Here is a 15422-nt window from a genome sequence, read left to right on the forward strand (position 1 = left end):
CTATGGTCTCTGTGACACCCTCCTGCTCCCCGCTTTCCAACTTCCTCCCCCCAGGGTAACTGCGTAACCTGTGAGGGCCGCGAGGACAGCCAGGAATATGCCAACATCCGCTCGGCCATGAAGGTGCTCATGTTCACTGACACAGAGAACTGGGAGATCTCGAAGCTTCTAGCTGCCGTCCTGCACCTGGGCAACCTGCAGTATGAGGGTGAGGGACCCAGCGGCCATCTCTAGGGAGGAGGGAAGACTGGCGAAGGAAATGCGCTCTCTTGTCCAGCACTCCCAGGGCACTGACAGTGTGCCGGGCTGGGAGGTGGTGCCAGGTCCACTCTGCTCTTGCTCTGGTGTCCAGCATGGTTCCTGGACCAGGCAAGAGCCCTAGGAAAGCTTGCTCAGTGAATGAATGAATGATCCCAGATCTAAGGCACTCACAGTCTAATGAGTCTTGAAAGACAGAGACATGGAGAATGGGTGCACTGAGCAGAAACAAGAGCTGTGCAAAGGTCCTAGGCCTGACAGAGTAGGGGATATCTGGGGAAGGGCAGATGGTGTCATGCCCAGAGCAAGGCAAGTTCACCAGGCCTGTGTCAGGAGTCCCTGCTTACTCTGGGCGTCTGGAGTAGGGGTCATGGGAGGTGGCATGGGGCATGATTGCCAGGGTCTGCTTACTTGGATGTCAGGCAGGGGGCCAGATGCTGGGCATTCCTGCTTCTTGCCCTCATGGTGCCCATGGCTCATGGAGACAACACTCGTCTACAGCTATTAGCCCAGAAAAGCATTTAATCATGGTGCTGGTGCTCTCCGTAGACAGGGCAGTCCCCCTGAACGTGGGCAGAGCTACCCCGTTGCCCTAGGCTGTTCCCCACCCCACCTCCCTTGCCTGACGCTGTGCCTCGTGCTGCTGACAGACCGCACGTTTGAAAACCTGGATGCCTGCGAGGTCCTCTTCTCGCCATCCCTGGCCACGGCCGCATCCTTGCTGGAGGTCAGTGAGAGCCTGCTGTTCTTTCTCTCAGAGGGACGGTGTTGACTTCTGGCTCAGGGAGCTGGGGCCCTCTGCTTGGAGAATCCTGGGAGTTCAGCACTGAGAACCAACCAGCTGTGGGCAGGATCTGTGCTGGCACCGGGCCCCAGAGGAGGAGTGGAGACCTAGTACAGCTGCCCCTGGAGAGGGTGGGGGTCTGGGGGCCCTGAGCGGGTCAGTCAGTCTTTTAGTAAATATATACTCACCTCTGCCTTGAGTTGGAAAACTGGGATGAATAAAGTCAGAGTCTGAGCCAGTGGAGCCAGCCCTGGAGGGACAGGTGACATCCTGGGGGTGGGAAGGGGCTGGAGGAGAGAGGCATTTGGGTGGTTTTGATGACTGGGGAGGATTGGGCTGTGGGCTGTGGAGGGCTTTCCCAGTGGAGGGAGCAGGCTGGGCCAGGCCTGACTGGAAAGCGGGAGGGGTTCTAGGTGTGGCCGAGGGAGGGGCGGGCTGGCAGGGGGCTGCGTGAGCGCCTGGATGTTGCCCCACCAGGTGAACCCCCCAGACCTGATGAACTGCCTGACTAGCCGTACCCTCATCACTCGCGGGGAGACAGTGTCCACTCCGCTCAGCAAGGAGCAGGCGCTGGACGTGCGAGACGCCTTCGTCAAGGTGGAGTGGCCGCCTGCTCTCCTTGCCCCATGAGAGGCTGGGTTGTTGATGGGCAGGAGCCGAGGAGCCCACAGAGCTGGAGGGATGTCAGCCTTGACCCTGCTCTGCCCTTGGGTCCAGCTCCAGCCACTGGCTCTCTGGGGCCTGGACAAGAGTGTGCCTTCCTCCTGAGCCCGATTCGTCCATCCCACAAGGGGCTGGGACTTGTGTTCTTCAAGGGCCGGAACAGCTCTGGTGACCTGAGGCCTTCCAACCCTGGCCTGCTTCATGCTGAATCATATTTGCTGGCCATTCAGTCTGCTGTGCTATTCCCAGCCCTGTGGATACCCTCTCTGGTCTCTCCTTCTAAAGAAGACCCCACAGAGGGAATGGGCCAGGTGGGGAGGCCCCCCAGTCCTGCCATTTTGTCATCCATTGAGCTCTTGCCCTGTGCCAGGCCCTGTGCTGGGCTCTGGGACCCTGGAGACAGTCAGAGTTGTGGAGGAGACATGGTTGGAGGGGTGGGAGCCGAAACTTCCTGGGGAGGGAAGGGGAGGTTTCTTGGTGGAGCTGATATCTCCATAGAGCTTTGTAAAACAAGCAGACGTTTTTCAGGCAGGAGAGGGTGCTCCAGGCAGAGGGAACAGCTGGAATAAAGATGTGGGGGTTTCCTGCAGCAGGAAGGGGCTAGAGTGAGGCCTCCGAGGCCCAGGGAATGTGTCCGGCCAGTCTCCCTGGGAAGCTGTGGCTTATGCAGCCGCATCTCCCTTCAGGGCATCTACGGGCGGCTCTTCGTGTGGATTGTGGACAAGATCAATGCAGCCATTTATAAGCCCCCTTCCCAGGAAGTGAAGAACTCTCGCCGGTCCATCGGTCTCCTGGACATTTTTGGGTTCGAGAACTTTGCAGTGAACAGGTACCACATGGGGCTGTGTCTTATGGAAATTTTCTTCTAAAAGTGTGGACTTACAGATCACATCTCTCCTTTTAAACTACATTTAGCTAGACCCAAGCACACTCTTCCAGGCTGTTGAAAAATGTGACTCTAGACACAGAATCCTGGGGGCCCTTCCCCTTCCTCCCCATCCCCTCCAGTCCTTGGGCCAGCAGAGGCCAGTGTGGTGGTGGGGCAAAGGCTCTTACCCATTGTGACACTCTATTCCCCATTGCCCATTGGTCCATTTCCAAGTTGCAAAATGCCTCAAAGCAAGTGAGGCTGAGACTGAGCAATGTTTGAGATGGGGGTCTTGGCCATGCTTGATGTCCCACCCTTCTTGGGGGCCCATGTGAAGTGCAGATGGATGGAGCAGGCCCAGGAGAATGCTGGGGCTAGAGGCAGCTGGCCTTGCCCCACTTTTTAGCTATGTTACCCCTGGTGAGTCACTTCAATTCCTATAATGTTGAGGTGTCTCAAAGCCCTCTCTCTACCCAGAACACACGAAGTGTCAGTCACCAGGGAGAATGCTGAGTTGGTGGCTCAGAGATGTCACCCTCAAGGCCTTGCTTGCCAGATCTCATGAGCCCCCTTCCCATATCTGCTGATGCTTTGAATCTTTGAGGCCCACCTCCCCAGTGCCTTGGCTCTTCCTCTTCTGGGTGCTCTGCCAGGGGTGTGGTGCCCATTGGCCAGCCCTTTCCCAGGGCCTGGTAATCCATCCTTAACTCTCCTCTGACTCACTCAGTGACCTTGGGTGAGTCCTGTGCCCTTGCTGGGCCTTCATGCCCTCTTCTGTCATGGAGGAGGTTGGAGACTGAAAATCCCACGGGCACACTGAACATGAGGCTGGGGTCACCCCTGAGTGCCAAGGCAGGGCCTGAACACCCCTCCCCCTCCCCTGCTGCCCCCCTGTCCCCTGCCCCGTCCCTGCAGCTTTGAGCAGCTCTGCATCAACTTTGCCAATGAGCACCTGCAGCAGTTCTTCGTGCGGCATGTGTTCAAGCTGGAGCAGGAGGAGTATGACCTGGAGAGCATTGACTGGCTGCACATTGAGTTCACAGACAACCAGGACGCCCTGGACATGATCGCCAACAAACCCATGAACATCATCTCCCTCATTGATGAGGAGAGCAAGTTCCCCAAGGTGGGCCTGGGGCAGGGCAGGGCAGGGCAGACAAGACTCCTTCCCTCCATTCAATGAAGATCCAAGTATGCCACTGGCACAGAATAGGTGCTTCAGGCACAGAATATGTCTTGGAGTTGGGGAGGGGCTACTTGCATGATTTTAATCTTGGGAAAAAGATTTCCTATACTGGGATGTACTTTCAAGATTTTGTAATTCCAATTTACTCACTTCACAGATGGGGAAACGGAGGCCCAGAGAGCTTCTGTGTTGGGATATAAATAAAGGGAGGGAGGCTCTTGGGAAAGACAGAAGGGGGGTGAAAAGACAGAGGGCAGGAGAGGCAATAGGGCCTGGTGGAGAGTGGGGTGGGGAGGAGAGGGAGAGCTTGATGGGTGCTCCTCGGTTCCCACAGGGCACGGACACCACCATGTTGCATAAGCTCAACTCCCAGCACAAGCTCAACTCGAACTACATTCCCCCCAAGAACAATCACGAGACCCAGTTTGGGATCAACCACTTTGCAGGCATCGTTTACTATGAGAGTCAAGGTATAGGAGGGCCCCCCGGGGCTGGCTGTCTCTCTTTGCCTGTGTTCCCTCCCTTCCTTCCCCTTCTCCAGCCCAGGACAGACACACCAGAGTGCTGAAATACGAAGAGGGAAGGGATGTTAGAAAACGTTGGGTTCAGTGCTGTTTTTTTTCAGAGTTTATAAAATTTTGTTAAAATATATGTAATATAAAATTAACCATTTTAACAATTTTTAGGTTTGCCATTCGGTAGCATTAACTACACTCACGATATTGTGCAATTGTCACCACTCTCCAGAGTCTATCCATCACCCCAAACAGGGGCTCTGTATGCATGAAACAGTAACTCTGCATCCTCCCCTCAGCCCCAGTCCCTGATAACCTCTACTCTACTCTCTGCCTCTACGTATCTAACTATTCAAGTACCTCATATAAGCGAAACATACAGTATTCATCCTTCTGTGTCTGGCTTATTTCACTTAGCGTAATACCCTCAAGGTTCATCCATGTTGTAGCATGTGTCAGAATTTGGTCCTTTTTATGACAATAATATTCTGTTGCACATACATATACATATACACACACATACACAGCACCGTTTATTTATCCATTCATCTGTTGATGGACAGTTGGATTGTTTCCGCCTTTTGGCTGCTATGGATAGTGCTGTTGTGAACATGGCATTGCTGTTCAGTCGCCAAAGTGTGTCCAGCTCTTTGCGACCCCGTGGACTGCAGCACGCCAGTCTTCACCGTCCTCCACTATCTCCCAGAGTTTGCTCAGATTCATATCCATTGAGTCAGTGATGCCATCCAACCATCTCACCCTCTGCTGCCCTCTTCTCCTTTTGCCTTCAATCTTCCCCTGCATCAGAGTTTTTTCCAGTGAGTCGACTCTTTGCATCAGGTGGCCAAAGTATTGGTGATTCAGCTTCAACGTCAGTCCTTCCAGTGAATATTCAGGGTTGATCTCCTTGCAGTCCAAGTGATCATGGGTGTACAGTATCTTCTTTAGCCCTGGTTTCAGTTCTTTGTATGGGCTCAACACTCCTTTGCACATAAGGGGAAAGTGAGGCTCAGAAGGAGCAGTTAACTGTTTGCAGATCCCACAGCCTGCTGGGTGCAAAGCCAGATCTAGAACCAGCACAGTTAGCCACCAAAAGTCTTTGAGCAACAAGACCGAGTTTGGTCTTTGAAGGACTTGCATCTTCTTTTCTCCTGGGAGATATAATTGGGCTCCTTTTAAAGCTAAAAGTGAGGAAGAAGGTCAGAACATAGTTAAGTTTTTCCCTTGGGAATTCTTACATGGTCTGTCAAAAGCCTGCAGACTGCCCTTGCCAACTCCACCCCTCCCACCCTGGTGCAAAGAGCTGACCTTGAGTGGGCATCAGCTGTGGGATGTGTCTGTCCTACTGCCCTCAGTCCTGAAGGGTCCCTCCCACAGCCAAAGTCAGTGAAATTCTCAACAAGCAAAGAGCCACCGGTTTCACACTTCCTTGTTGAATTGGTCCAGAAGGCAGAGAGTGAGCCACGCAGTAGTTATGGGATCAGAGGGCTGTCAGCCTTCCTTAAAATAGCAGGTGTGAGATCTGACACTCCTATTAGAAAGTAGGAAGCCAACGTTAAGTTTGACGGCCTGTTGGGTAAGCAAATGGATCTGCTGTTTAGAGTAAAAGAGGGTGTTTTCAGTTCAGGTCAACTAACAGTCATTGGCCAGGCTTCATACTTCATACTGTTGCTGGGGATATGAAAATGAGAATTGAGTGAACTCCACTCACTTATAAAATTATAGACTATTATTAGATCTGGAGGGAACACAAGACTCATCTGCTTTTATGGATTTGGAAACTGAGGCCCCGAGAGGGAAATGACTTGCCTAAGGTCACTAATCATTTCTGAGCTACTTTTAACAATTCTGTCGGCATTTTCTGTTCATAGAACACTGTTTTAGTTAAGCATTTTATTTAAAACATGAGTGGTTTAGGTGATCCAAAAAGAAGCAAGAGTTCATGGATACATCATGCTCATTCAAAAGATAAGAAACAGAAGGGCCAGAACTGGACTCTCTAGGGCCCCATAGTGAGTCTGTCATAGAGCTTTAATTTGCTGTTGTTCAGTCACTAAGTCACGTCCAACTCTTTGCGACCCCATGGACTGCAGCACGCCGGCCTCCCCTGACCTCTACTATCTCCTGGAGTTTGCTCGGATTCATGTCTATTGAGTCAGGGATGCTATCTAACCATCTCATCCTCTGCCACCACTTCTCCTGCCTTCAATCTTTCCCAGCATCAAGGTCTTTTCCAATGAGTCTGCTCTTCGCATCAGGTGGCCAAAGTATTGGAGCTTCAGCATTAGTCCTTTCAATGAATATTCAGGGTTGATTTTCCCTAGAATTGACTGATTTGATCTCCTTGCAGTCCAGAGGACTCTAAAGAGTCTTCTCCAGCCCCATAATTCAAAAGCATCAATTCTTTGGTGCTCAGCCTTCTTTATGCTTTAATTAGGGCCCTACAATTCCATCCTAGCTTCAGAGCCCCACCTCCGGTACTGAGTGCAGCTCGCCCATCCCCAGATGTCAGGTGGGCAGCCCACACTGGGTCTCTGTGCTGTCCACTAGCCAGGGCAGTCTGAGTCTGGGGGAAAGGGTGCTGCTTCTCTGCAGGGTTCCTCCTCCTCAGGCACCCCATCTTCTGCCCCAGCCTATCAAGGACCCCATTAACCAGCTCCTAAATCCTCAGGCCTGGGAATGGCAGCCCTCTTTGGAGTCTGTGTGGTGCAGGGAGCCTCCCTGGACTGGTGCCTGGGCTCCTGGACTCAGCTCTTAACTCCGCCCCCAGTTTGCTGTGGGTGTTAGACAGTTTGCTTAGCTTCTCTGCACATTGATTTTTTTCCTTGTCTGGGTTGGGGAAGATAATCTCCACCTGTCCCACATATACAGGGGAAGTTGTGAGCATTACAGCTGTGAGGGCAATATCCAAAATCAAGGTACGTTTACTATTCCTTTACTATTAGCTGGTACCAGACGAACTTGCATTCTCTCCTAGAGGACCCACTTAAGGAAAGTTTTTGACACCTTTGTTACCAATCTGGGTCCTTGGACTCTTTAATCCATAGAAATTGATAAGAAGCCAGGCAAGAAGTTCAGGCAAGGCTTTACTAAAGTTTGTGCTGCAGCATGAGGGAGTGAGGGAGCTCGAACAAGAAACACGTGCCCTTGCTGGCTCCCTGAGTGGGGCAGACTGGTTCCTTGAGGTGAGGGTGGGGGCGGATTGGTGAGATGGGTCGGGCTGGAGGGGTGGCTGGCGTGGCCTGCTCACACTCTTGGTGCTGTTTGCTCCCAGCAGAAGCAGAAATGGTAGTTGGTTTGTAGCCTTTTTGTATCTTACTGTTCATAACTGCCCAAGCTGCACATGCGCTGCGGTTATTTTTTAGTCTCGTAGCTTCTTTGTTTCTGTTGCTCAGGGAGAGCTTTGTCCAGGTGCAAGCCCTCCAGTAAAGGATCCCATGCCCCAGTGCCCCAGCCTATCTCGTGTTTGTTCAAAAGACTAAAGCTAGCATTTCAGACATTGGGGTGGTTCAGTGGAAAAGGTAGCCCCACTCCCTCCCGGGGACTGAGACATCCTCCCTTCTCATTGCCCAGGCCTGGAAGAGGGGGGCAGCGTGTGGCTGGGGAGACTGAGTTCTAGCTCTGGCTCTGCCCCTTGCTTTCTCTGTGACCTTGGGCAAGCAGCTGTCCTCTCTTGGCCCCAGAGTCCCCCACTGTAAAGTGGATGTGGTTGAACTAGGGGGATTTTGAGGGTCTTTGTGGACAAGGCATGGTGGTTTTGGGAAGGGGGTGAGTCTTGTTGGGGGGAGGCCACTGGAGTTACAGTGTGTGACCTCTCTGTGGTACTGCCCAGGCTTCCTGGAGAAGAACCGGGACACCCTGCATGGAGACATCATCCAGCTGGTGCACTCCTCCAGGAACAAGTTCATCAAGCAGATCTTCCAGGCTGACGTCGCCATGGTAACGTGGGGGTGTGGCTTTCATTGGGCAGGCAGGGCCCCCCTGTGTCTAGGCATCCCCTTGTCTAGTGGCTTCAGCTGAGCTCCTCTGGCCACACAGTGGGGGCAGTGCTTTGCTGTGGTTCCAGGCTGGGGGGCCTCCAAGATCCTCCTATCTGGTCCTCTTGTACTAAATTAGGGGGTGCAGGTGGGGTGCAAGGCCCAGAGAAGGATCACATGAGATGTGGCAGAGCAGAGCCTGATCAGGACTCAGTTTTGGGGTCCCCTCTCCGACCCTCTAGCCACCAACGGAATGTGGGTGAAGGGGGAACGTCTACCCTTGAGGATGTGGATGGGTGTAGGGGTGTTGAGAGAAACGGGCACAAAAGCCTATTTTCACCAGCCCTGGCCCCCACATGGGGTCCCTGGAATGGTAGTCTGGTGGACTACCTGCTGGATTGTAAGCTCTTTTGTTCTCTAATTTCCTCCTGTCCCACGGCCTGGAGAGCGCAGGAGGGACTCGCCGGAGGGCAGAGCCGTGGCCCTCTCCGTGCCTGTCCAGCTGCCTGTGTTGCCCCACCCCCAGAAGCCCTGCTGCCCCAAGGTTCGTCCCCTCTCCCCGGTGGGTTTTGCCCTCTCGTTTTCTGACCCCCCACGTTCTGCTTGCCCCCCACCCCGTCTCGCCGCCACCGTGCGCTGCGGTTCCTGTTGTAGTTTCTCTGTGGTTATTCATCGGGCACTCTCCGCCACTCAGCAGCTTCTGTGAAGGTAAAAGACCCCAGTCGGGGACGGAGGATGGCGTGAGAGGCCTCAGTGGCCCTTGGGACTGGGCTGTGTCCTTGGCCCCCATGGCACTGAGGCTTGGGGAAAGGGCCGTTGTTGTTGTTGTTTGGTTTTCATTTATTTTTGTGGAGTGTGTGTTTTTGTGGAGTGGTTTGTGGAGTGGTTTGACCTTTGTTTACTGAGTTGTGTGGACTGCAGGCATCTCAGTTTCTTAAAGGAGGAAACTGAGTCCTAGAGAAAGAGATGAGACTTGCCCAGTGAACCGGGGCCCAGGCTGGGACCCAAAACCTTGTCTACCAAGTTCTCTGCTCCCTTGAGTCTCTGGAGGTATCAAGGCCTGCTCTTCCCATCAGGCCCTGCAAAGGGGTTCTACATCCGAGACTCAGTCAGAGCCTCTGATTAACCTTGTGAAGCAGGAGGGGCAGGTGGTGGTTTCCGCATTTTGCAGACGGGGACTGAAGCTCAGAGGTGGTGTGTGGTTCACTCCAAGTTACAGCATCTGAGGGAGCCGGGACTGGACGCCACCCCCTACCCTGGTCCTCCGAAGGTCCTGGACAGCATTCTTGGTGTGTCCTGACAACCAGCTCCAGGCTGTGTGTAACTCCCAAGGTGCTTTGGGCTCCAGAGATGCGGGGTGACCTTAGCAGCAGCATAGCTCTGACCTCTTCTCTACCTTTGATTTCCTCTCTGCTTAGCTCTGACATCCTTTCACTTTCAGTCTTAATGCTGAATCCCCCTTCCTTCCTGAGTGTCTGGCATCCCCCTCCTGCCTTGTGCCTGGCAGAGTCCTGGCACAATTCACAAAGCCACAGCTGCAGAGCAGGGCCCGTGGCATGTCATGTCTGGACAGAGGTTCTCTGCCATGGGTTGGCTCCAGGCCAACACTGTGCCCAGCTGGCTGATGGGAGGAGCATAGGGCCACTGCACCTGAGGGTGCAGGTGCCTGAAGCCCAGCACCGGTAGTCCCCACCCCGAAGCCCACACACTGCAGGTCGCAGAGTTAGTGAGATAGGAATGACTCTGGGTTCTTTCAGTCTTTCCTCTTGTAGGCCCAGCTGCCCTGCCAAGCTCATGCATTCCTGGGCAGTCTTCAAAGTCCACTGAACCCACTTGTCCTCCTACCTCTCTTTCCAAGCCCCTGGAGGCTGTGGGGACCTCCCTGTGAAGTTTCCTGTTCTGAGTCTCCTTCCCCTGGACTCTGGGAACCTACTTGCAGAGGAACCATGGAGAGGTTCCAGCATAAGACTGGGACTGGGGCGGGGGTGGGGGGAGGTCTTGGGGGTGGGCAGCATCCAGAAATGCCCACCCCCAAGGGAGTTTTTGGAGCACAGGATTAGAACATGGCAGGGATCAATTTGATAACAATCACTTTTGCTCTTCTGGGCCAGCCTGTGAGCTACACACACATATTTCTCATCTCATTCATTCCCTGTGACTCCCTCATGAGTGATTACTATTGTCCCTGCTTTACAGAGAGGCCAAGGTACTTGTTTGAGGTCACACAGCTGGTGACACACAGGGATTTGATCCAGGTTTGGTGGCTCAGATGGTAAAGAATCCATCTGCCAATGTGTGAGATGTGGGTTTCATCCATGGTTCAGGAAGATCCCCTGGAGGAGAAAATGGCAACCCACTCTAGTATTCTTGCCTTGGAAACCCCATGGACAGAGGATCCTGGCAGGCTACTGTCTATGGGATCATGAAGAGCTGGACACAACTGAGCGACTGACACTTTCACTTTTCTATCTCAGGGAGGGGCCAGGACTTGGCCAAGGTCATGGACAAGTGAAGGCTAAAGTGAGGCTTTCGAGTTCCTGCTCCTTTTCACTGTAGCATGCTGTCTGTGAGAGTGTTGTCTTAAGAAAATGCTTTGTTTCTGTTGGAAAAATGATAGCTCTGTTAAAAGCACAAGGAGATTGGCTTGGTGAAGTGTGGATGCTGAGTCAAATTTTATTGGATGACGGTATACTGATTGCTGTGCTCTCCTTAGGGTGGAGGTCCACATCCTTTCAGTGATAAAACCTATGTCCCGTGCAGGTCCCCAGTGCCTGGATTCTGCCTTTTGATTCTTGTGTCTGGATCTTGGGGTGCCCTGGGAAGCCCCACCCCAATCATTACTGCTGGAGGGGAGCAGTAAGCCAAAAGCATGGTGTTTCTTCCAGGGCATGGAGCCCCTAACCCCCAGTCAAGGCACATGTCCCCGCCGAGCTGAGTCCACAGGAAACTTATTCATTTTTCATGCAGGAGGCATCTCCTGCCACTGACCTCCCAGCTCCAATCACATTACATTCAGGTACCTGCCTCTCACATCCCCTCCATGGAATCATTTAACACAGACCTTTGGATTTCTCACTTCTGCCTTTACCCCATCCCTAAATATCTGCACATTATCCCAGAAAACAACAAATGTTGGAAAAGATGACCTTTCCCCTCAATGAAATAAAACCAAATCAGAAACCAGGTGGCCACAAAAGTGGGCTCATAGCCCCCACCTACTCCTTCCTTCCATCAGAAATACCTGTTGAGTGCCCATCATATGCCAGATATTGTCCTGTGTCCTGGGGACACAGTAGTGAACAAAACTGAAATCCTCTGTCGTCATGGGACTTACCCTCTAGCAGAAGGGGGATGTAGTTAATAAGCAAATAAGTGAATTATCATAAGTCAGATGGTGATATATGAGATGGGAAAAATGGAGGGAGGCGAGCCAGTGGTGGGGTTTTGCAGTTGTGAAGAGGGATCAGGAAAGGCCTTACGGAGAGGCTGGTGAGGAGGTGAGGAAGCCAACCACGTGCATTCTGGAGGAAAAGCAGCGCAGGGAGGGAACAGCAACTGCAAAGCCCCAAAGTGCTTTATAAGCCCCCAACCTGCCTGGTGCATCGTAGGAAGAGCACAGAGTCAGGAGTGGCTGGAAGGGAGGGAGTGAGGTGGTGGAGGGGCTGGAGATAACTGGGACCCGATCCTGTGGGACAGTGCTGGTTCTTACAAAGGACCTTGGTATTCATGCTGAGTGAACTGGGGAGCCATTGAGGGTTTTGAGTCAGTTGGGAGAGGGGAGACATGACTGGATTGCTGTTTGAACAGCCTCATTCAGGCTGCTGTGTTGATAGTGGGGTAGAGGTCAGTGTTGGGGGCAGAAACAGGGAGACCAGTTTGGAGGTTATTGCAACAGCAGGAGAGCCATGCAGGCAGCCTGGATCAGGCTGACGGTGGAGGAAGTGGTTAAGGGCGTCAGATTCTGGACCCATTTTGGAGGTAAAGTCAATCAGTTTTGCTGCATATTGGATATGAGAAAGGAGGGGTTGGGGATGGCCCCTAGACCTGTGGCCTGAGCAGCTGGACAGTTTCTAGGAACCCTTGAATGTGAGCAACCAGTTCAGCACCACTTCAGTTCAGCAAATTGTTGCTGACTGTTGTTGTGTCAGGCCCTGGGGCATGGTAGTAAGCAAGGCAAACCCACCTGTCCTCTCGGGGGCTCATAGCTCAGCGGGAAAGACAGAGAGGAGTGCTTCCAGTGTGCTGATCACAAACAGAGAAGGATGTGCCCTATGTGTGTGTGTGTGTGTTGTTTGTGCGTGTTGTACATGTGCTCATGCTTTGTGTGTTGTGTATATGTGTCGTGTGTGCCTGTGTAGGTGTGGTGTGTGCGGTGTTTATCTGTGGTATGTATGTGTGTGTCTGTGTGTACTGTTTCTGTGTGTATATGTGTGTACATTTGTGTGTATGTGTCTATATATATGTACTGTGTGTGCTATGTGTCTGTTGTGTTTGCACTCCGTGTGTGCACACACATGTGCTTGTGGCAAGGCCTCTAATGTAGGCTGGGTACAGCCCCACTTGGACAGCTTCCCCCCGACTTGTGGGGGTCACCTGGTGCTGCTGCTGGGTTAGGTGCTAGGGCAGATGTGGAGTCGCAGACTTGACATTCACCCAACCCCTGTGCAAAATAGTCTCCAGCTTCTCTTGGGAGAATCCTAATTCTAGATAACACTATAGTGGAAAACATAGCAAATTTCAGAATAACAAGGAGTTGCTACTTCTTGACAAGTTTCATTTCAGTCCCGGGGCATCTGACCTCACTCTAGCATGGGTTAAGTTCCTCTCCCTCACCCAACACACCTCACCCAACACACCTCACCCATTGATATCTGCATCCCCAGTGTTTGGTGCTACAGGATATCAGATACAATAACTCATTTAAAGGAGAAAACCTTAAAATCACAATCAAATTCACTTATTAAAAAATTCTCATCCAAAGAAATTGCCAGGAAAACAGTAACGTCGAGGTGCTTTGGAATCGAATCTGGTCTCTACGTCCAGTTTCTGGGTCTGAGTGTTCTGCTGTTTGTCTGCTGCCTGCTTGTTGCTCAGGTTCTCCCCTAGGACCCCACCTCATCTCACAGTGTTCTGAGAGGGGGACCCCTAAGGGCAGGAAGTGCGGGGGGTCGCGGGCTAGTTCCTGCAGATAGCGGCTGGTGGAGCACGGGGCCCTTTGGCCTTGGTGCTGGACGGCGGCCAAAGGCCAGCTGTGCGCCTTCTTAGGAGGCTTATGTGTGTCTGCCCCGCCCGCCTGCTGCTGACCTGTTAATCCAACAGGCAGGGCAGAGGGTGTGGGCAGCGCCCCCGCCTTGCTGGGTGGCTGTTGACTCATGGGCTTCCTAATGGTGGAAAATCAGGATATCCCCAAGTACAACTGCTTCCCCCTCATGCTGAAGATCAGTCCAGGAGCTGGGTTTCTGTGTAAGATATCATTATCCTGGAGCAGCAGTGTCTACACAGACCAAGGCCTGAGCAGGTGCGCAGTGCTGTGGGCAGGCTGTGACCTGGCACCAGCTTGATACATGGCACTATCCCATCTCGGAAACTGAGGCCCAGTGCTGCTTAGTGACCTGCCTAGAATCACAGGGCTCAGAGGTGGTGAGCTAGAGCTTGAAGTTAGGTCTGTCTAGCCTGCCTCTAGAGGTGACCCCATTGTCCAGAGATCTGGCCACTCGTTTATACAGCAAAGGGAGGAGAGAGACTAGAGAGGGGCTGCATGTGTCTTGCCCGGAGTCATTCAGTGCCCAGAGTGGGACCCCAGGGCTCCTCACTCTCTGATCAGTGCTCCTGGACTCAGAATCAGGGAGGCTTCCCAGATCGGGGTGTATTTGGGGGGGGTCTAAGTTCCAGCCCAGACCAGGTGGTCATAGGAAAACCTACATGTCCAGCCAGCCTGCTTCCCTGGGAGGCTCTCTCTCAGGCCCTGACTGCTGACCTCCTCTCCTGCTTCCCTTCTGGAGGGCTGGAGGGGCGAGGGTCAGCCCCTCCCATCGCTGTGGTCCGTCCCCCCAGGGCGCCGAGACCAGGAAGCGCTCGCCCACACTCAGCAGCCAGTTTAAGCGGTCGCTGGAGCTGCTGATGCGGACGCTGGGTGCCTGCCAGCCCTTCTTCGTGCGCTGCATCAAGCCCAGTGAGTTCAAGAAGCCCATGGTGAGCAGCCCTGGCAGGGACGGGGGGGTGGGGGTAGACAGCTGGGATGGGAGGTGGAAGGGGCCAGGTCAAGGGAGCAGGGTGGACTGGGCTGTGGGAGACTTTGTCCCCTGATGCGAATGGCAGGGCCCCTGAGGGGCTTACAGAACAAACTTCCTCTTTACCGGAGACAGCCCAGTTCCCTGAAAAGAGCCTGGACTCTGTTCAGTCCAGTTCAGTTCAGTCGCTCAGCTGTGTCTGACTCTTTGCAATCCCATGAATCGCAGCATGCCAGGCCTCCCTGTCCATCACCAATTCCCAGAGTTCACTCAGACCCACGTCCATCGAGTCAGTGATGCCATCCAGCCATCTCATCCTCTGTCGTCCCCTTCTCCTCCTGCCCCCAATCCCTCCCAGCACCAGAGTCTTTTTCAATGAGTCAACTCTTCGCATGAGGTGAAACGCTGATTCAAATCCTGACTCCACTACCTTCCCACAGGGTGACTGTAGAGGAGTCACTTCTTTCTCTCATACCTCAGATACCTCTTAGATGGAAATAGGATTGCTTGTACCCACCTCCTGGGAGTATTCTGTTCAATGATGCATGCAAACTGCCTGGCACCTAGGAAGGGACTCAGTAAATGGTTCTTGCTGTGGTCCCAACTTTGAAAGTCCCCTCTCCTTTGCTTCTGCCAATGATTACCTCCTCCTGGAAGCCTTCCTGAATTTCTCTGACTAGTTGGGAATATTTTCATTTCTGACTTTTCTGAATAACGTCTGTTGAGCCCTTTCTGTGTGCCCAGAACAGAACCGATTAGATTGTCTCTCCACAGCGTCATTCAACTTTCTCAACAGCCAGTGAGGGAGGGACCTTTATGGCCCAGTATTTGAGATTTGGTGGGCTTCCTTGGTGGTTCATACAGTAAAGAATCCACCTGCAATGTGGGAGACCTGGGTTTGATCTGGGTTGGGAAGATCCCCTAAAGGAGGGCATAGCAAC

General features: G+C 53.0%; 1 protein-coding gene across 3 annotated transcripts in view; it reads left to right on the top strand.

Annotated features, from left to right (window-relative positions):
• MYO7A (myosin VIIA) overlaps positions 1 to 15422 on the top strand; it is an 86879-nt gene that overhangs the window by 15808 nt on the left and 55649 nt on the right. For all 3 annotated transcript variants that reach the window (XM_068988940.1, XM_068988941.1, XM_068988942.1), the window contains exons 7-14: positions 55 to 208; positions 909 to 985; positions 1520 to 1639; positions 2392 to 2534; positions 3489 to 3699; positions 4094 to 4229; positions 8107 to 8213; positions 14306 to 14443. In XM_068988940.1, the coding sequence (XP_068845041.1) occupies positions 55 to 208; positions 909 to 985; positions 1520 to 1639; positions 2392 to 2534; positions 3489 to 3699; positions 4094 to 4229; positions 8107 to 8213; positions 14306 to 14443 (1086 nt within the window). The remainder of the gene's footprint in view (positions 1 to 54; positions 209 to 908; positions 986 to 1519; positions 1640 to 2391; positions 2535 to 3488; positions 3700 to 4093; positions 4230 to 8106; positions 8214 to 14305; positions 14444 to 15422) is intronic.

This window comes from Capricornis sumatraensis, chromosome 16, assembly GCF_032405125.1.
Source record: "Capricornis sumatraensis isolate serow.1 chromosome 16, serow.2, whole genome shotgun sequence".
NCBI classification, from domain to species: domain Eukaryota; kingdom Metazoa; phylum Chordata; class Mammalia; order Artiodactyla; family Bovidae; genus Capricornis; species Capricornis sumatraensis.